The following is a 21,126-nucleotide window of genomic DNA, read 5'->3' as shown; positions in this document are numbered from 1 at the left end:
ATGGGGCAAAAAGGTTTACACATCCACTACCTTATCTATGAGAGCTTTAAATTGCCTTTTTCATATGTTACAATATCAGGATTATCTGTTAGAAGATTTACAAAAAACATTAGCCACTCCTGATCCTTTAGACAGGAAGACTTTGCAGGAAGCTGTACATAACACTCAGCAAGTAAGCAATCACTTCCTGCAGTGTGGATATGATGCACTGGAAGCTTCCTGTAGGGCAGCTATGACAGGGGCAGTCATTCGTAGACATGCTTGGTTAAAAGATCAACCTCTACCAGATCATGTAAAAGCAAAACTTCTGGATGCACCTTTGGAAAAGAACAAGCTTTTTGGTGCAAATGCTAAGGATGTGTTAAAGACCATCGAAGAAAAAGCAAAATCAGTTCAGACAGTGAAAGATTTCCTCCAGGTTCAATCCCCCAGATTCAGTAGGAATTGGCCTTCAAAAAACTGGTCCTTTCCTAATCCAGAAAAGTTTCAAAGGGGTAAGAACAGAAGTGGCCGAGGAAGAGGCCAATACAGAGGCCCTTACAGGGGACGACAATGGCAGCCAGGAAACCAAAGAAGTGATGCAGGGGTTTCACCTGCCCCACAACCACAATCTCAATGACTTTCCTCTACTACCGCCTACCAGGGAACAACTAGAAGCTCCCTTGGGCGGGAAGTTATCTCTGTTTGCAGAAAACTGGCACAGACTGACAAAGGACAAATGGATTTTGGACATTATAGACCGAGGCTACAGGTTTCATTTTCATACCTTACCAAGAAAACAAGGCATGCCAAACCTACCACAAAATCAGAGGGCAGAGGCTATCAAGCAAATCACTCTGCTGACTCGGATGAAAGCAATAGAAAGAGTTCCACAACAAGAACAAGACCAGGGGTTTTACTCAAGACTGTTCCTTGTTCCAAGAAAAGAATCTCAATGGAGACCAATACTGGACTTGTCCGCGTTAAACACCTTTCTCATAGTACCAAAGTTCAAAATGCTGACCTTACAGCAACTCCTTCCCATGCTGGGCAAGGGGTCGTGGCTGATTACTCTGGACCTCAAGGAGGCATACCTGCATGTCCCTATCAGACACAGTTGCAGAAGATACCTCAGATTTCTTGCAGGGCCAGAGCATTATCAATTCTCAGCATTGCCATTTGGCTTATCTACTGCGCCCAGAGTATTCACAAAATGCCTGGCTTCAGTAATTGCTCATTGCAGGCTCCAGGCGATACAAATTTACCCGTACCTGGACAACTGCCTCATACAAGCGGACGACAAATTGATGTTGACAAAAAACCTGGATTATGTCATACGATTACTTCAAGCTCTGGGATACACAGTCAACTTCCAAAAGTCAAGACTGCAGCCATCCCAGCAAATAATCTTCTTAGGAGCCAAACTAGACACAGCCTCTCAGATGGCTTACCTGACAGAAGACAAGCAAGAGAAGTTAACTCATTATTTCAAAGGTTTAGCAAATCTCACCCAGATGACTGCAAGGAGATTCCTGCAGGCCCTGGGTTACATGGCATCCTGCATTCTCCTGGTTCCATTAGCAAGACTACACATGAGAAAGCTTCAATGGTACCTAAAAAGCATTTGGTCTCAACACAGCAACAACTTGGAGACAGTCATACCACTCATTCCATGCCTACAAAAGGAATTCCTATGGTGGGCCTCGGTGAGCCAGGCAAACACAGGTATGTCATTCCAAAAACCACAGATAACACAGACCATGACTACAGACGCCTCAGACCTTGGATGGGGGGTGTACATGGAAGGTAGGTGTATACAAGGACAATGGTCTCCAAAGAAAACACATCTGCATATAAACCAAAAGGAAATGCTGGCAGTAATGCATGCCATCAAGGCCTTTCAACACCAACTCCAGCAAGGCCATTTACTGATACGGACAGACAACACCACTGTGATGTGGTACATAAACAAGCAAGGGGGCACCCACTCTTACCCCCTGTGCAGACTGACAATGCAGCTTTGGGAGAAATCACTGAGCCTAAACATCCAGTTACAATCCCAGTTTGTTCCAGGAAAAGACAATGTGTTGGCGGACAGCCTAAGCAGGAATTTCACAGATCCACACGAGTGGAGGTTACATCCGAAGGCCTTCAGACAACTCACTTCGACATGGGGCAAGCCAGAAGTGGACCTATTTGCCTCTCACCTCAACCATCTTCTACCAAAATTCTGCACAAGGACATACCATCCAAAAGCTTGGAAAATAGATGCCCTCTCATTCAAATGGAACTCCCTAGCAATCTATGCATTCCCACCTCTGCCACTGATGACCTCAGTATTACTAAAGATCAAAGCAGAGAAACCCAAGGGAATCATAATAGCTCCGGACTGGCCAAGACAACACTGGTACCCACTGCTACGGAGCATATGTCACACCAGGAGGTGGGCCCTTCCCCAGTGGCCTCTACTTTTGACTCAACACAATTTCGAAACACTGCATCCAAATCTTCAGACACTGCAGCTAACAGCCTGGGAGATCCCATAAATAAATTCAGCTTATCTCTCTCCAAGGAAGTTCAGTGGATACTAACAGAGGCTCGAAGACCATCCACCAGAAAGGTTTACTTAGCAAAGTGGAAAAGATTCAGCAATTGGAATACCAGCAAGGGACATGATGCATCATTGTTGAACATCCCACTCGTCTTGGAATATTTGGCAGATATGTTGAAGAACGGCCTCTCATATTCTTCCATAAAGATACATGCATCTGCTATTTCAGCTAGATACAACACTGATCCTCCTGTTTTTTCTCACCCTTTACTAAGGCAATTCCTCAGGAGAATCAAGAACATTAAGCCACCAAGAAAGGCCCCAGTGCCAGCCTGGGACCTCAATTTTGTTCTAGAAAAACTGACTCTACCTCCATTTGAGCCAGCAGCTTCAGTTGACTTGCAATTTCTCTCATGGAAGACAGCTTTCCTGTTGGCAATTACCTCAGCAAGAAGGGTTTCGGAGTTACAGGCCCTAATGGCAATACCACCCTTTATTATTTTTCACAGAGACAGGGTTTCATTAAGGACCAACCCTACTTTTATGCCAAAGGTGGTATCTAGGGTTTCTTTAAATCAAGCCATTCATCTGCCTGCCTTCTTCCCCAATCCTGAGAATAAGGGGGAAAGATTGTTGCATACCTTGGACATTCACAGACAACTTCGATACTACCTGGACAGAACCAAGGCCAGTAGGAAGTCTGAACAACTTTTTGTAGCTTACGCCCCTGCAGTCCAAGGAAAAGCAATTTCAAAACAGACTATTTCTAAATGGATTGGGCATTGCATCAGATTCTGTTATTCCTGTCATGGAAAGACTGTTCCAGCCAATTTCAGACCACATTCCACTAGAGCTACAGCCACCTCTACAGTATTCTTAAGAGGGGTGCCTACCAAGGACATTCTAGAAGCTGCTACATGGAGCTCCGTGCATACATTCTCCAAACACTACAATCTCCCTCTATACTCCAGATCCAGAGCAGGCTTTGCTTCGGCAGTCCTGCAGGGTTTGATTGCCACACCATCTTTTTCCTAGAGCATTCCTCCTCCCCCAGCTAAGCTATGGTATTCTACCCACATGTTTTGACTGCAGTTGCATCCTTGAAGGACATAGTACAGTTTTGTACCTACCATAAATGTAGATGTTCGATAGACATGCAACTGCAGTCGGATTTTCCCTCCCTCCATACCCCTCTATGCCTAGGGTCCACTCCTATCCCTGTTTTCTCTTAGCTGGGGATATCTGTTATGGTGTATTTGTTTTATTGCTCATTTATTTGTTTGGAATCCTGTTTTTTATCTTCCAATTTGATTACAGCCTTCCTTGGAGGGCACGTGGCATCTGGGGCAAGAAACACTGAAGAAAATCGCGTCGGCTGATGCTTATATACTCCAGCCGCTCTGACGTCGGAGAGAAATGCGACATCAGCCGATGTCGGACCCAGACTTTGGAATCTGGCCGACCGAGGGCTGCCTGAGGCAGGACAACCCACATGTTATGACTGCAGTTGCATGTCTATTGGACATCTACATTTATGGTAGGTACAAAACTGTACTTTCTCCATACTGAGAAGGGCCTCGGGTGCGTCCATTTTGAGATTTAGACTTCTGGCATTGAGCAGCATTACCCTTAGTTTCTTCCCGTTTTTGTTTTCTAGGGTGGTAGGTTTAGAATTTGAGCCTTGCCTAAAAAAGGCACTATGGGGGTGGCAAGAGCCTTAGCCAATATCCGGAATCCCAGGGGTGACAGGTGCAAGCCGTCCCTTGCGAAGCAGCGTGGCTTGTCCAGCATGTCATCCCAATCCGACAGACACTGGATCCCCTTTGAATGACACCAGAAATTAAGCCAATTGTTAAAGCTGATCATCTTGTCACTATATTGTGGCATCATTCGTGATGAAGGAAGGATACTGCTCAGGGTCAGGGTCATACCTGCCTGGGCTACATAATCAGAGAGCTCCTCCATGTCTCTTTTCATGTAGTCCAGGGAGGTACGTCTCAGGTCGTTCACACCAGCATGGACAATGACTGTGTCATACTTGTACTTGCCGTGGAGTGACCTGAGTGCTTGTGTTATGTGGCGGATTCTAGCGCCCGATAGGCAGCTTACCGTGACCTTCTCCTTGTTCAGCTTGGTGAGTGGGACGTCAGTGCGTCTGACTATGGAGTCACCTATGACAAGTATGTTTGGTGTTGTATTTGGCCGTAAGGGCAGTGACTGCTTTGCACACTGATTTTGTTTTTTATGTGTTGTTTGTGTGGTGTCTTGAGTTTGCAGTTGCTTGGGTGTCTGCTTTGGAGGCCTTTGCTGTTAAGGTAAATTTTTACTCAGAGCCTCCGAGTATGTCTTAGTGTGTTTATGTGTTTGATTCAGTGGTTTGGTTGAGTTATGTGAGACTTGTATTGAGGTGTGTGTAGTTGCCTGGTCTTGCCAGTCCTGAGTTGAGAGAGCTCAGCCTCCAGTTTGGCTAAATAGCTGCATCTCTCGCAAGTGTTAGTGTTATGTGGGAGGAGGAGAGGGTTGTCCGTGTACATGAGGCAATTGTAACATTGCCTCAGAATTCCCAGATTCACCAACTGGGCAGGAGAGGACGCCAGCATCTGACCCTTCGACATGCTAGAAAGAATTATGAGTTGGTATGAGACAGAAAAGTAGAGGGCTTAGCAGGGAAGTGGGCACTCCTGGGGGGTTTGCAAGTGAGGGATTTTTATAATATAGGAGTGCTTGACCTACAAAGAAAATGCTTATAAGACAAGGGATATGCTTTTAAGACAAGTGCTGAGCTTTTTGAGAAGAAAAAGCAATTAGGAACAAGTGCTGCGCTTTTTTAGTGAAGGTGTAAACTGTTTAGGTTCCTAACAGAGCAGTTCTAAGGGAAAAATTGAAGAACAGACTTTATGGAGCCAGAAAAAGTTTAACCTTGTTAAACCGGTGCTGCCCAATGCTGCTCTAGTGGCAAGTCCGCGCTAAAGCACATTAAGGCGTGCTTGATAGCAGGGGCTGGAAAGAAGCAGGAATGGACCCAAAACGGACAATAAAACTACAGTTTCAAGTCAGTAACCACTCCTACGGGGGGCAGGGAAGCTGCTCAATGTTATTCACTGCCACTGATCAACAGAGAGACTTTCCTTTAGCCCAAGCAAAAATGGCCTCACAGAAACTTACAAAAAGTTCAGGAAACAGCAAGCCTGTAACTGAACTTTTTTAAATCTCAGAAAAGTGGGGAAAAAGCGACGTTTTTTTTTTTTGTTTTTTCAGAGATAGCAGAGGTTCACAGGTAATATCAAGTTATAACAGTGCAGTAAATGACCCCACACAAGAGTGCTAGGTCAAGGACAGAAAATATGCAAGTTTTGAGAAAAAAGCGATTTAAAATTAAGTGCAAACAGGAAATTCAGTAAACAACTTTTGGTTGTGCTCTAAATACAGCTACTAATGCAGAAATCAAGTTTAACAAGCCAGAAAATGCACAAACTAGGCAGCTATGCAGAAAAACTTAGCAAATAAACAGAGAAAAAATACTTAAAATCTCAAAAGTGGCTCCCTTCTTCTCTCAGCGTTTTCTCCTCGTGGTGGGTGCTTCACCAACAGCCAACAAGCCTGAAAAGACGCCAAAACCACGAGGCAACTAGGTTTTAAGAGAGGAAGATGAAGGAGTTTTGGAAATGACCCCAGTTGGCCAATAAAACTACAGTTTCAAGTCAGTAACCACTCCTACGGGGGGCAGGGAAGCTGCTCAATGTTATTCACTGCCACTGATCAACAGAGAGACTTTCCTTTAGCCCAAGCAAAAATGGCCTCACAGAAACTTACAAACAGTTCAGGAAACAGCAAGCCTGTAACTGAACTTTTTTAAATCTCAGAAAAGTGGGAAAAAAGCAAGATTTTTTTTTTGTTTTTGTAGCTCTTTCTGAAGCCGCTTACATATCAGTTTGCAATGTACTTGCAAGTCTGTTTTTGTAGTTGTCACATTGAATTGGTGATTATAGTTATTTTGCAGCCATGATCACTTTATTTGCCATGTTTAAACCATGTTGAAGTGAAGGTTGTGCAGTCAGAGAAATGTCATTTTTAACTTCTCTTTTGGCAGTGTTTGAAAACAATTTATCAACAGCAGCTAATTTTCTGTTTCTTTTTTTCCATTATTTCTTGCTAGCATCAAATCTCCTGGGTGGCGATTTATTTTCAGGTATACCAGCTGATGCAACAACAGATAACACGAAGGGAGAAAAGAGGAAATCTGAACAAGGAGATGGATCTGAAGAGCATGTCGAAAAGAAAGTTTGTAAAGGTTTTAAAAAGTTCAAACACCAAATGTATTTGTTCTTGTGTGTTGGCTGTGCTTGAGAAGTAGCTATGTGCAGTTAATGTGTTTGATGCAGTTCATAGCTAGCAATTCCTTTGTTTTTACTTTTATTTGTTTGTGCTTGTGTGTGTCTGTGTGTGTGTGTGTGTGTGTGTGTGTGTGTGTGTGTGTGTGTGTGTTTTACTTGTTAGGTGGACTTATACAAGCACTATTTTTGCCATGTCCAAGACACAAGGCCTGACGCGTGCATTTTAAATTGATGATGAATATTCCAGCACATAATATAGAACAACACATTCAGTATTTTTTTTTATAGAAAACAGCAGTACATTCTTTGTAAGACTTCTGTAGTGCCATTGTTAATTGCTTGCAAGACGCTGTTGATACTGACAAATTACAGCGATGTAATGCAGTGTAAATTGCAAGCTTGTAATACAGTGTATGGCCGCAATTGGTAAGGGTGAAATTTAGGCTAAATAGAATTGGAATACTGCATTTAGATGATTATTTAAATATCTTGAAGGCAGAGCCCCAAAATGAGTCTCTCAGTGTGGTATTTCTTTTTTCTTTGAACATCAACTGTTGTAGTTCTTTCATAATTTCTTGTGAAAGATTGTCCTGGTTTCCAGGAGTTGTCTTACTGAACTTTTTTTTTTCACTTCTAGCCTAGCATAAGAGGGGTAGTTGTAAGGTGAGCTAGTCTACTATTGTCCCTAAGGTCATAGGGGAATATTTGATGTGTTGTTTGACAGTCTGGGATAATAATGACTGTAGAGGAATTTAAAGTTAAAGGTAAGAGGGAGGCTGCAGCTGTTATTCTAAGTCATTCTGTTTTTATGAGATTAAAGCAAAGGGGGGGGGTTGATGTTGATGGTTTGAGTTTAAGGAGGAAGTGGGCCAGGTAGCAACATGTAACAGGATTGGCTAGTACTGTGTTTCATATTATGTGGACTATATCATTCCAAGTATTTGCATGTTCAAACTCAATTAATTTTTATTGTTGTATGAGTCTGTTCCCTTCAGGGGATTGCTGTCTTTGCAAATTTGGTAAGTCCTGATTAGCATGCTAGCCATTTTGTCATTGTTCAGTGTGATGTTTTTTTTTTTTTTATAAACCACTGACTGAGAGCTGAGAAATCAGCCTAACTGCTTTATTAAATTGGCAAAGGGGATGGAGTAGAATATTGTCTGCACAGAGAGTTATTGTATTGAAAGGATGGCTGATCATCTTCTTTCGGCTGTTCCCGTTAGGGGTCGCCACAGCGGATCATCTGATGTCCTTCAAGGATGCATCTGCAGTCCTTACAAATGGGTTGTCCTGTCGTCAGGCAGCCCTTCGGTCGGCCGGATTCCAAAGTCTGGGTCTGGCCTCTGCTGGTGTCGCACTTCACCCGACGTCATAGCTGCAGTTATTTGGGTATAAAGGCATCAGCCGACGCCATTTTCCCCAGTCTTTCTTGCCGCGTGGCGCCCGAAGCAGAAGCTGTTCGCAAGTGCCGGTCGGTCAGAACCAGAGATTACTACTACCGAATACTTCTACTACTACCGAAGACTTCTAAAAAGCTAAGTACCCCGTTGGGGACTCTTTCTTGCCTCAGCCGATGTCAGAAAAAGTGAATAATTGTTTAACTTGTGGGAAACAAATACCTCATAAAGATTTCCACTCTTACTGCTTACCTTGTCTAGGCCCAGACCACGACGTAGCAGCTTGTCTAGCCTGTGCTTCTTTTAACCGACGGACGCTTAGACGTCGGTCGGAATTTGCTGAGGAGTTTTTCAGCTCCGATTTTGCTTACATTATGCCATCGGATCCTCCGACTACGCAAATATCAAAAAAGCGCAAGGAAAAGGACCGACACTCGCGGTCTGCGGTTTCGGCCGAAACCGTGGTTAGGCCTACCGCGAGTGTCTCGGTTTCGGCTGAAACCGAGCAAGCAGTTCTTCCTTCAGCCGAAAACTTTCCTCCTACGAAGCCTCTTCCAACCTCGTGGAATCGGCTTCTGATATTCCTCCTACTCTTGCAGTTTCTCAAGAATTATCTGACACTATTCCCTTGGATATCTCTACCCCTGCACGTGGAGCTGCTAGGCCACCTGCATCCATGTCCATTAAGGCTTTTGCCAGGGCTAAAGCAGCTAAAACTACTAAATCTGTGCCTGCTAAGACCCCCTCTCTCAGGCCTAGCTCCAGTTCACAAATGCTTAGTCTAGCAGAGGATCTCATTTCTTTAATCCGGGGATCCCAATCTCACTCAGACAGGGCCTCTCACCCACCTCCAGAGAAGAGGCCTAGAGCAGAGCCCCCTGAGCCAGTTTCTACAGATGATTCCTCTGATGATTCAGGTAATACAAACCCTCCAGAGGCTTCTTTCTCCCCTTATGAAGACTCTGATGCTGAAGAGTCCATCCCTTCTGCCTCTCCGCCTGAGGAATTTTCCTTTGGGGAAACCTTACATGCTATGAGGGAACAATTTCAGTGGCAGGGCCAGGATTTTTCAGACTCTAGAAAGAGGCTTAGAACCTTTCTACGTTTACCACAACATAGGCCTTTAGCCATTCCTCCAGTTCTCTCTGTTGTAGATGATGCATTTAATGATGCTTGTACTGCTCCTGATTCACTTCCTCCGGCCCCTGCTAAGCCCGATAGGTACTACAGGGTCCCGGACACACATAACCATTTGTATAAGGCTCCTTTTGCAGATCGAGACTATCTCCCAGGGTCCTAAAGCTGTAGCAGCTACCTCTGCCAAAACCCTCCCTCTGACAGGGAATCCAGGTCCTTAGAGATGGGGTAAAAAGTTTACACTTCTGCTACTCTTTCAGCTAGAGCATTGAACTGTCAATTCCACATGATACAGTATCAAGAATTTATGCTAGACCAGTTAACCAAAAAGCTGTCCTCGGATGAACCATTAGACAAAAAATCTGTTCAGGAAATGGTACATAACATTCAGCAGGTCAGTAACCATTCCTTAAAATGCGGCTATGATGCACTGGAGGCTTCCTTTAGATCAGCCATGACTGGCACAGTTATCAGAAGGCATGCATGGTTAAAAGAGCAGGCCTTACCAGACCATGTGAAATCAAAATTACTAGATGCTCCCATGGACAAGATCAATTTGTTATGCTCTCCTGCACAACAGGTGCTGAAGAAGATGGAAGAGAAGGCAAAATCTGTCCAAACAGTGAAAGATTTCTTACAGGTCCAACCTCCAAGGTTTAGCAGGAATTGGCCCTCCAAGAATTGGTCCTTTCCAGACTCCTCCAGAGCCCAGAGAGGCAGGAATAGGCGTTCAAGAGGCCGAAGTCAATCCAGGGGTGCCTACAGGGGACGCCAGTGGCAGGGTAACAACCAGCGAGGTGCAGCCACAGACACAGCCACCACCACTACTACAGGACAATCACAGTGACTTGGCTCTAGCACCGCCTACCAGGGAACAACTAGAAGCACCCTTGGGCGGGAAGCTAGCTTTATTTTCAGTAAACTGGCATTACATCACAAGAGACAAGTGGATTTTGCAGACAATAGACCACGGTTACAGGTTTCACTTCCATACTCTACCAGGGAAGAGAGGAATGCGAAACCTACCTCCAAATCAAAAGACAGAAGCTCTAAAACAAATAACTCGATTATTAAAAATGAGAGCTGTGGAAAAGGTACCATCTGTGGAGCAAGGACAGGGTTTTTACTCCAGACTCTTCCTGGTACCAAGAAAAGAAAGCAAATGGAGACCTATTCACGACCTGTCCGCTTTAAACACATTTCTCATTGTTTCAAAATGCTGACCCTACAGCAGCTTCTTCCCATGCTGGGCAAGGAGTCTTGGCTGGTAACTCTAGATCTCAAGGAGGCATACCTGCACGTCCCCATACGACCAAATTGCAGAAGATACCTCAGATTTCTTGCAGGATCAGAGCATTATCAATTCTCAGCATTGCCCTTTGGCTTATCTACTCCACCCAGAGTGTTCACGAAATGCCTGGCATCAGTAATTGCTCATTGCAGGCTCCAGGGAATCCAAATCTACCCTTACCTGGACGACTGCCTGATACAAGCGGACAACAAAATCAAGTTAGCAGAAGACTTGAAAAGGGTCATTTACCTACTACAAGCCCTGGGATACACAGTCAATATAAACAAGTCAAGGCTGATACCATCCCAAAGGATAACCTTCTTGGGTGCAGAGCTGGACACATCGAAGCAAATGGCATTCCTAACAGTAGAAAAACAGGAGCAACTCCCTCTTTACTTCTTGGCTTTAACAAAGCAGAACCATCTAACAGCAAGAAAAGTCCTGCAAGCCTTGGGTTTCATGGCATCCTGCATAATATTGGTTCCACATGCCAGACTGCATATGAGAAAGTTACAGTGGTACCTAAGGAATTTATGGTCTCAGCACAAGCACAGCCTAGAAACCCAAATTCCAATAATTCCATGCCTGAAGCAAGAATTCCAATGGTGGGCTCAGGCCTGTCAATCAAACAAAGGATTGCCCTTCCACAACACTCAACCAAACCAAACCATCACCACGGACGCCTCAGACCTCGGTTGGGGGGCCCACATGTTGGACAAGTGCATACAGGGCTTATGGACTCAAGACCAGCTGCACCTACACATAAATCAAAAGGAAATGCTGGCAGTAAAACTGGCAATTCAGACATTCAGACCATTTCTTCGACAAGGTCAACTGTTGATAAGGACAGACAACACCACAGTTATGTGGTACATCAACAAACAGGGAGGCACACATTCGTACCCTCTATGCCGGTTGGCAGTGGACCTCTGGAATGTGGCCCTGAGTTACAACGTTCAGTTACAAGCAATTTTTGTACCAGGAAAAGAAAACATTCTAGCAGACATACTAAGCAGGACTACCATGGATGCCCACGAATGGATGCTGCATCCGGACATCTTCAAAACCATTACAAGAAAATGGGGACTCCCACAAATAGACTTATTTGCATCCCCACGCAATCACCAGCTAAAGAAATTCTGCACAAGGACGTACCACCCACTTGCTTGGAGGGTGGACTCCCTATTTTTCAGTTGGAAGAACCTGACAGCATATGCATTTCCACCACTTCCTTTGATGCACAAGGTGCTATTGAAGATCAAAGAGGACCGTCCAAGGATCATTCTGATAGCTCCAGACTGGCCAAGACAACATTGGTACCCATTACTGAGGAGCATGTCTCGGGAACAAATATGGTCCCTACCCCTTGTTCCCTTGCTGTTAACACAGAACAACTACAACACCCTGCATCCAAACCTGAAAACTCTGCAGCTAACTGCCTGGAACATTGCATAAGAACAAATAACCCAAATTTATCCCAAAGGGTTAAAGACATTATCTTGGAGTCTCGCAGACCCTCAACAAGGAAAAATTATTCAGCAAAATGGAAAAGATATTCCATGTGGAGTAATGCCAAAGGAGAGAATGTGTCAATGGTAAACATAGCCAACATCCTGGAATACTTGGCTGAGCTCTTCCACAAAGGCCTGTCCTATTCTTCCATTAAGATTCATGCATCAGCTATTTCAGCTGAATACGACTTGGATCCTCCAGTCTTCTCACATCCTCTGCTCAGGCAGTTTCTGAGAGGAATTAAAAATGTAAAACCTCCTAGGAAGCCGCCATTGCCAGCATGGGACATGAACTTTGTACTAGAAAAATTGACACTCCCTCCATTTGAACCAGCAGCAACAGCAGAATTACAATACCTATCATGGAAAACTGCTTTCCTACTGGCAATCACTTCAGCAAGAAGGGTATCTGAGCTACAGGCATTAATGGCAGTACAGCCCTTCCTGATCTTCCATCAAGATAGAGTGTCCATGAGAACAAATCCTACTTTTATGCCTAAGGTGGTCTCCAAAGTATCTTTGAATCAAGCTATCCACCTTCCTACATTCTTCCCCAACCCACAGAACAGGGGAGAAAAACTGCTGCATACCTTGGATGTGCATAGACAATTACGCTACTACCTGGACAGGACCAAGAGCAATAGAAAAACTGACCAGCTACTGGTAGCATATGCAACAGGAATGGAAGGAAAAGCAACTTCAAAACAGACAATCTCTAAGTGGATAGGAAATTGCATTAGATTTTGTTACTCCTACCATGAGAAGAAAACTCCAGAAAACATCAGGCCTCACTCTACAATGGCTACAGCCACTACCATAGCTTTTCTTCGAGGAGTGGCTACCAAAGACATTTTAGAGGCTGCTACTTGGAGCTCCGTGCATACATTTGCCAAGCATTATAATTTACCTTTATACTCTAGATCCCGAGCAGGTTTTGCCACTGCTGTTTTGCAAGGGATCTTAACTACACCATAATTTCATTTCTCCTCCTCCCCCAGTTTGGCTATGGTATTCTACCTATTTGTAAGGACTGCAGATGCATCCTTGAAGGACATAGTACAGTTTTGTACCTACCATAAATGTAGATGTCCGATAGGAATGCATCTGCAGTCAGGATTACCCACCCTCCTTCCCCTCTGTGGTACTCCTAGGGTATTTGCCCATCTTGTAGCTAGCTGGGGGAATCTATTATGGTGTATTTGTTTGTAGATATATATATGTACATACATGCTTATTTTTGTTTGCTCTCTACTATTTGGAATCATTTGCATTTATCCAAATTTAGCCTTCCTAGAGGGCACCTGGCATCTGGGGCAAGAAACACTGAGGAAAATGGCGTCGGCTGATGCCTTTATACCCGAATAACTGCAGCTATGACGTCGGGTGAAGTGCGACACCAGCCGAGGCCAGAACCAGACTTTGGAATCCGGCCGACCGAAGGGCTGCCTGACGACAGGACAACCCATTTGTAAGTACTGCAGATGCATTCCTATCGGACATCTACATTTATGGTAGGTACAAAACTGTACTTTTCCATTTCTTCCTGTCCTCTGAATCATGGTCTTTCACACCAGCCGCCTGCATGTCCTCTCTCACCACATCCATAAACCTTATCTTAGGCCTTCCTCTTTTCCTCTTACCTGGCAGCTCCATCCTTAGCATCCTTTTCCCAATATATCCAGCATCCCTCCTCAGCACATGTCCAAACCAACGCATTCTCGCCTCTCTTGCTTTGTCTCCAAACTGTCCAACCTGAGCTGACCCTCTAATGTACTGATTCCTAATCCTGTCCATCCTAGTCACACCCAGTGCAAATCTTAACATCTTTAACTCTGCCACATCCAGCTCTGACTTCTGCCTTTTTGTCAATGCCACCGTCTCCAACCCATATAACATAGCTGGTCTCACTACCCTCTTGTAGACCTTCCCTTTCACTCTTACTGGTACCCGTCTGTCACAAATCACTCCTGACACTCTTCTCCACCCAGTCCACCCTGCCTGTACTCTCTTCCTCACCTCTCTTCCACACTCACCATTACTCTGAACTGCTGAACTTAAACTCATCCACCTTTACCAACTCTACTCCCTGCATCCTCACCATTCCTGTACCCTCCCTCTCATTTACACACATATATTCTGTTTTAGCCCTGATGACCTTCATTCCTCTCCTCTCAAAAGCATATCTCCACCTCTCCAGGGTCTCCTCAACCTGGTCCCTACTCTCACTACATATCACAATGTCATCTGCAAACATTATAGTCCACGGGGGCCTCCTGTCTGATCTCATCTGTCAACCTGTCCATCACCACTGCAAATAAGAAAGGGCTCAGAGCTGATCCTTGATGTAATCCCACCTCCACCTTAAACGCATCTGTCACTCCCACCGCAATCCTCACCAATGTCACACTACCCTCATACATATCCTGTACCACTCTTACTTCTCTGCCACTCTCGACTTCCTCATACAATACCACAACTCCTCTCTAGGCACCCTGACATATGCTTTCTGTAAGTCCACAAAGACACAATGCAACTCCTTCTGACCTTCTCTTTATTTCTCCAACAACACTCTCAGAGCAAACATTGCATCTGTAATGCTCTTTCCTGGCATGAAACCATACTGCTGATCACTAATCATCACCTCCCTTTTTAACCTAGCTTCCACTACTCTTTCCCATAACTTCAAGCTGTGACTGATCAATTTTATCCCTCTGTAGTTACTGCAGCTCTGCACATAACCCTTATTCTTAAAGATACGTACCAAAACACTTTTTTCCACTCTTCAGGCATCCTCTGACTTTCCAAAATGTCATTAAACAATCTGGTTAAAAATTCCACTGCCATTTCACCTAAGTACCTCCATGCTTCCACTGGTATGTCATCTGGGCCAACAGCCTTTCCATTCTTCATCCTCTTCATTGAAAGGATGGCTGATAATGTCATGAAAACAAAATGAAAATAACCAGAGTGCAACACGTATTCCTGTGGGATTCCAGAAGTGACAGTAGCCTGATCAGAGCTAAAGGCGCCATTTAGTATGGTAGATGTTCTGTGTGCGTAGTAGTTATCTAGCCAATTGAAGACATTTGTTCTGAAACTGAACTGTTTTTTGAGTTTTTGTAGGAAGAGTTTATGACCACTACTTTCAAATGCCTGCTTCAAGTCAGTGAAAGTGCTGCTTGTTAGATATCCATTTTCTATAGCTGAGATGATCTTATCTATGACCATATGTTGCTGTAAGGCTGTTATGTTCTGCAATGAGTTTGCGCTAGGAATCATTTAGCAGTTATATTTATTTATTTGTTCCATATTCTGAAAGTGAAATATATTTTTAAAGATCTTGGTAAAGAGCAAAGGATGGAGATGGTCTAAAATCTAGAGAGTTTCAAGGGTTGTGGTTTTGGCTGTCGGAATAATGATTGTATGCTTGAATTGTTGAGGTAGTCTGTGATTGAGTTATAGATAAAGGGGGTTAGCTAGTAAAGGCACTGCCATGCAGAAGAAGAATAGATGCATTGGGTTTGGGCCACAGTTTGATGTTTTATTCATATTTTCAAAGGGTTTTTTACAACTTCTAGATGGGAGTGGTTGAACATAAAATGTTAGGTTAAGAAGGCTTTTATTGATGGTGCTGTCTTTATAGAAAGTACTTGTATTGAGTCCTGTGAGTGTGTTTGGGCAGTTTTTAGCTCAGTAGCAAAATGAGACTCAATGGGCTTAATTATACTTGAGTTATCTTGATCATGGTAGTGTTATCAAAGTGAGCCACATCCCTGATGACCTTCTAGAAAAGCTTGGGATGCTAAGCCATTATTTCTTCCCTTAGTTCAAAGGTTGATTTGGCCTGCTTTACTTGAAGTTTGCTCAACTGTCGTGCCAAGCTTTGTCCCTTTGTTTAAAGGAGAACCACACCCACAGACTCAAAAAACATGTTTATTTCATCATGGTTTAGTGTTTCCTACATTTTAACACCACTCTGGAACTATTTACAGTTTTTTAAATATTTTTATATGTAATTTCTGAGTCTGACCATATGGGGTCTGTCATATTGAAGTAATTAAGATTGTTTAGTCTGCCTGTAGGTATCCCACAATGCAGTGTTCGTCTATAAAAAGTTACATCACACAGGCCTTTCTTCCTAAAGCTCCTGTCACTGCATTGATTTTACATTGTATACACTGCTGTCTTTCAGTAAGTTTTAAGTAACATTTTATGCAGTTCAGTGACTAAAAACACAAACAGTGGAAATGCCACAGAACAAGCTTTCAATGTGCTTTTTACTGCTGCTTCCTTTTAAAATGGTTAAGCTGCAGTTTCTTTTTTTTTTTTTTTTTTTTTTTGTGAAGCCTGAATTGCACTACTTTAACTCAACTCCCATCCCCCTTCACACCTAACTTCCCTAGCTGTCAAAGTGCTAAGGGTAATTTGAGCTGTTTCCTGCTGTGATTGACAGCTCACAGCAGGAGACTTGACTCATGTACTGTTTCCTTGTTCTAGCCTTTACTTTCTGTATGAGTAGTGGAAGAACCAGGGAGCTGTGACATCACAGCATGGGTGGGTTTTTAGGACAGTCATGGTGATGTCAGTTTTGGGAAGGAATTTGCCAGAAAACTAGTTGTATTCAGTGGCCTTGAAGCCATCAATGAATTGGAGATTTTTTTTGGGTGGGATAAATGTTTTTTGAAAGTGAAACCACCACAGTACAGTAAAGTATTGTTCTAGTGGAGAGAGACAGTCTATTTAAAATATTTTAAATGCTATGTTGTTGTTTATTCATAGAAGGGACAATAAATAGAAAACAGGCAGAGAAATCAAGCATTTAATAATCGAATCCCGTTGTCCTTTAAAATGCAACTTTAGGTTAGCATTTAGTCAGGGGCAACTCTTACTTCAAATTATTGTAATGGTAGTAAAGAATAGTATATACACACACACACACACACACACATATATATATATATATATATATATGTGTGTGTGTGTGTGTAATATGGGATTGTATATGTGTGTGTGTGTGTGTGTGTGTGTGTATGTGTAATATGGGATTGTATATATGTGTGTGTGTGTATATATATATATATATATATATATATATATATATATATATATATATATGATATGGGATTGTGTTTGTTTATTTTAGGCTTAAGGCATTTAAAGGGTTTATTTCCTGATGGATGCTGATCCAGCCTAAGATTTAATGCACTGTCAGCAGATCTGATTCCTTAGATTCTGGAAAATTTGTAATTTAGGGACTTTAAAAGAGATAGTGACATTTGCTGGACTTTACTGGCTTCCCTAAATTTTGAATTGAAATGGGGAACACCATAAAGAAGACTCTGCACAGCAGCTTTAGGCCACCAATCCTTCCAACACATCAGTTTCCAATGACGGGTAGACAAGCATCTAGGAAATAGCGGGAAGCAGTTGGTAGGTGGCAGCTAATGATTAGGCAGTCATCTGCACAACCAATCAACTCAACAGTATCAAGGCAGGTTTTAGAAATTAGCCAAAAAAGTGAGTGTTGCTTTGTCTCTTACTACAGCTTGAACCCAACAGATTGTATTTCCTTTATGATGGTCATTTAATACTATGGGGCAAGATGTGGGAACACAACCACAGCTGTGTGCTGTTTAGTTCCGTTGGTGATTTGTGGAGTGGGGATGCAGTTTGTCGAGTCTTCAAGTAGGCTTATGTTAAATACTGTATGTGAACTTGAGTTTGCGGTTCTTTTACCAGTAGAATATTAAATTCTCTTTCCCTGGCCTTGCATTCCAGAATAAGTAATGCTTTTCAGTAACTAGGAGAAGCGTTTTGTTTAAGGCAGGTTGAGCATATTGTGCAGGAACCAAGCTTCCAAAGTGTCCCATTTATTTTTGATACTCTGAGCACTGAGGTGGAAGAGTTTTTGGTACCTTTTTGGATGCGCCTGAAATCTTATGGAATGTTAAGTGGAGTTTCATTGCTAGTTGTTATGGTGCAGTAGTTTGCTGGAGTAAGTTAAAAGTTTGGATAGCAGACTGTAACTATGTTTTAAACTTGTCTGTTTAGCTTTAGAAATATTTACATGTGAAAGATTGTCTACTGCTGAGGTGACTGGGTCACATGATGTAAGTGTACTGTATACTTAAATCCGCGTTAGGTGAAAAATAAATGACCACTTGCTTGTGGGATTTTGTATAGGTTTGGTAGAGTAAAGATGGTCATTTGGACGTAGTAGTGACCTTAAAAATCTGTCTTTTGACAGATGTCACTTTATTTCAGCAGTAATGTTTTGTAGATGTTCTTCGTCTCACATTGCTGCAGTCATAACCTGTGGGTAGTCCGCTGTCCTCGATCGGCCCGAATACCAAAGAGCTAGGATGGCGTCGGTCATTGTCGCCTGGAGCTGACGTCAGTACGTAGTAGTACTTAAGCGCATGACCGACGCCATATCCTCAGTCTTTCTTGCCGCGTGGTCCGAAGCAGAAGCAGCATTTGCGAGTGCCATTCGGCGTTCTGAAATTGTCATTTTTCGAGTTTCAGACCGAAGACCAAGTTGGGCTAAGTACCCCGTTGGCGAAATCTTTGTCTTTTTCTTGCCTCAGTTTCCGGATGTCAGAGAAAGTTAATAATTGCATTTCTTGTGGGAAACAGATACCTCATAGGGATTATCACTCTTTCTGTATTCCTTGCTTGGGGCCTGAGCACGACGTGGTGGTGTCGCTTTGTGCTAGATTTAATAAGCGCACCATTAAAAGGAGATTAGACTGTGCCAGGCTTGTTTTTGGTAAAGGTGTAACTATAACATGCCGCCGGATCCTCCGGCGCCGCTACCGCTAAAAGCGTAAGGATAAATCTTTGAAGTCTAAACGGATGAGTTGTCCGTTGCGGACGCCGGTTCTCTGAGCCTCGGTTGAATCTGTGGATCCTGCCGACGGTTCGGCTGTATCCCAGTGGAACCTTTACTTTTGCAGGAGTTGGCCTCTCAGGATTTAGGCCCAGCTGAGGGTGTTTCTCAGGTGTCTGTAGTTCCATCTTTACAGAAGGTTATTAGGCCTTCTACTTCAGTGGCTAAAGGCCATGCTAAGGCCAAGCCTTGTCTTGTTAGCCCTGGTCATGGTTCTAGCTCTCCAGCCCCTGTTCCTAAAAACATATGTTGAAAATGGCGGAGGACTTGAGTACTTTGATCAGGGTTCTATGCCCCAGAGAAAAGGCCTAGGGTGGAGGCAGATTTAGAGGAATGGATCATTCCTCTGACTACTCTGATTCCTCAGCTGAGGAAATTCAGGATTTCCCTTCTTATTCAGACTCGGATGCAGAGGATTCCTGTCCTTCTGCTTCTCCTCCAGAGGATTTTTCTTTTTCTGAGACTTTACATTCCATGAGGGAGCATTTTAAGTGGGAAGGCCAGGATTTTTCAGATTCTCGGAAGAGGCTTACGGAATTTTTGTTTCTGCCACAACATAGGCCCTTGGCTATTCCTCCTGTCTTAGATGTTGTTCAGGATGTTTTTTCTGAATCTTCCCTTAATCCTGATTCTTTGCCTCCTGCCCTGTTAAGCCAGACAGATATTATAGAGTTCCAGAAGCACATAAGTATTTGTACAAGAGTCCTAGAGCTGATCCGGAAACTATTATTCAAGGTCCGAAGGGTATTAGGGCTTCTGTGGTTAAGAATCCAGTTCCTTTGGATAAAGATTCTAGAGCTTTAGATAGGTGGGGGGAAAAAGTGTACACCTCCTCTACGTTAGCTATGAGGGCGTTGAATTGCCAATTTCATATGCTGAAGTATCAGAACTTTTTGTTGGGTCAATTGAAATCTACGGTGGATGCTTTATCTGAGGGTATAGAGTGTAAGGAGCTCCAGGAGTTGGTTCATGCATCAGATCAAGTTGGCAAGCATTCTTTACAGTGTGGTTTCGATGCTCTTCAGGCTACATCTAGGGTGGCTGCTACAGGTTTAGTTATTCGTAGACATGCCTGGCTTAAGGATCAAAATTTGTCAGAGCATGTTAAGGCTCGGATTTTGGATGCTCCTCTTCAATCGGAAGTACTTTTTGGTCCTCCTGTGGAATCAGTTTTGAAAAAGATGGAAGATAAGGCTAAGTCTATGCAGGCGGTCAAAGATTTTATGCAGGTGCAGCCCCCTAAGTTTAGTAGGAATTGGCCTGCTAGAGGATGGTCTTATCCTTCTTCGGATTATCAGTCTAAGGGCAGGTCTAGACGTGGTGGAGGCAGAGCCCACACTCAGGGTTCTTTCAGACCTAGGACTTGGAATTCTCCTGCACAGTCTTCTGGTGAGGGCAGGGGTCAGCCCTTTCGTAAACAGACCCAATGACCTGTATCTTCCGCTGCCAGACCCTTCTTTACTGGCAGCTCCTCTAGGAGGAAAGTTGGGACTTTTCAAACAAAACTGGCATTTGGTCACCCAGGACAAATGGGTGTTGGATATAATAAATCACGGGTACAAGTTTTATTTCCACACTTTTCCTCCTTTCAAAGGCATGCGCCTCTTCAACAAAGGATGGAGGCTCAGGAGCAAATTTCTTTACTTTTGCAGATGGGGGCAGTTCAGGTGGTCCCTCCGTCAGAAGTAGGCCTAGGTTTTTATTCCCGTCTTTTCCTAGTGCCAAAGAAAGGAAACACTTGGAGGCCAATTCTGGATTTGTCCATTCTCAATACCTACCTAGACATTCCAAAATTCAAGATGTTAACATTACAACAACTTCTGCCTATGCTAGGCAAAGATCACTGGATGGTAACCCTGGATCTCAAAGAGGCCTATCTTCACATCCCTATCAGAACCAGCTGCAGGAGATTCCTGAGATTCCGGGCTGGTACTTCTCATTATCAGTTCTCTGCATTGCCCTTTGGTTTATCTACTGCCTCCAGAGTATTCACAAAAGTTCTGGCTCCTGTAATTGCCTTCCTCAGACAGAGAGGAA

General features: G+C 43.5%; 1 protein-coding gene across 1 annotated transcript in view; it reads left to right on the top strand.

Annotated features, from left to right (window-relative positions):
* LOC122801582 (ILK associated serine/threonine phosphatase) overlaps positions 1-21,126 on the top strand; it is a 1,071,836-nt gene that overhangs the window by 116,346 nt on the left and 934,364 nt on the right. The window contains exon 4 of the mRNA XM_044071026.1: positions 6,687-6,821. Coding sequence (XP_043926961.1) covers positions 6,687-6,821 — 135 coding nt within the window. The remainder of the gene's footprint in view (positions 1-6,686; positions 6,822-21,126) is intronic.

The sequence above is a fragment of the Protopterus annectens genome, chromosome 5.part0 (assembly GCF_019279795.1).
Source record: "Protopterus annectens isolate FY-2018-M chromosome 5.part0, PAN1.0, whole genome shotgun sequence".
Taxonomy (NCBI): Eukaryota; Metazoa; Chordata; order Ceratodontiformes; family Protopteridae; genus Protopterus; species Protopterus annectens.
This window is presented reverse-complemented; position numbering and strand designations above follow the sequence as displayed.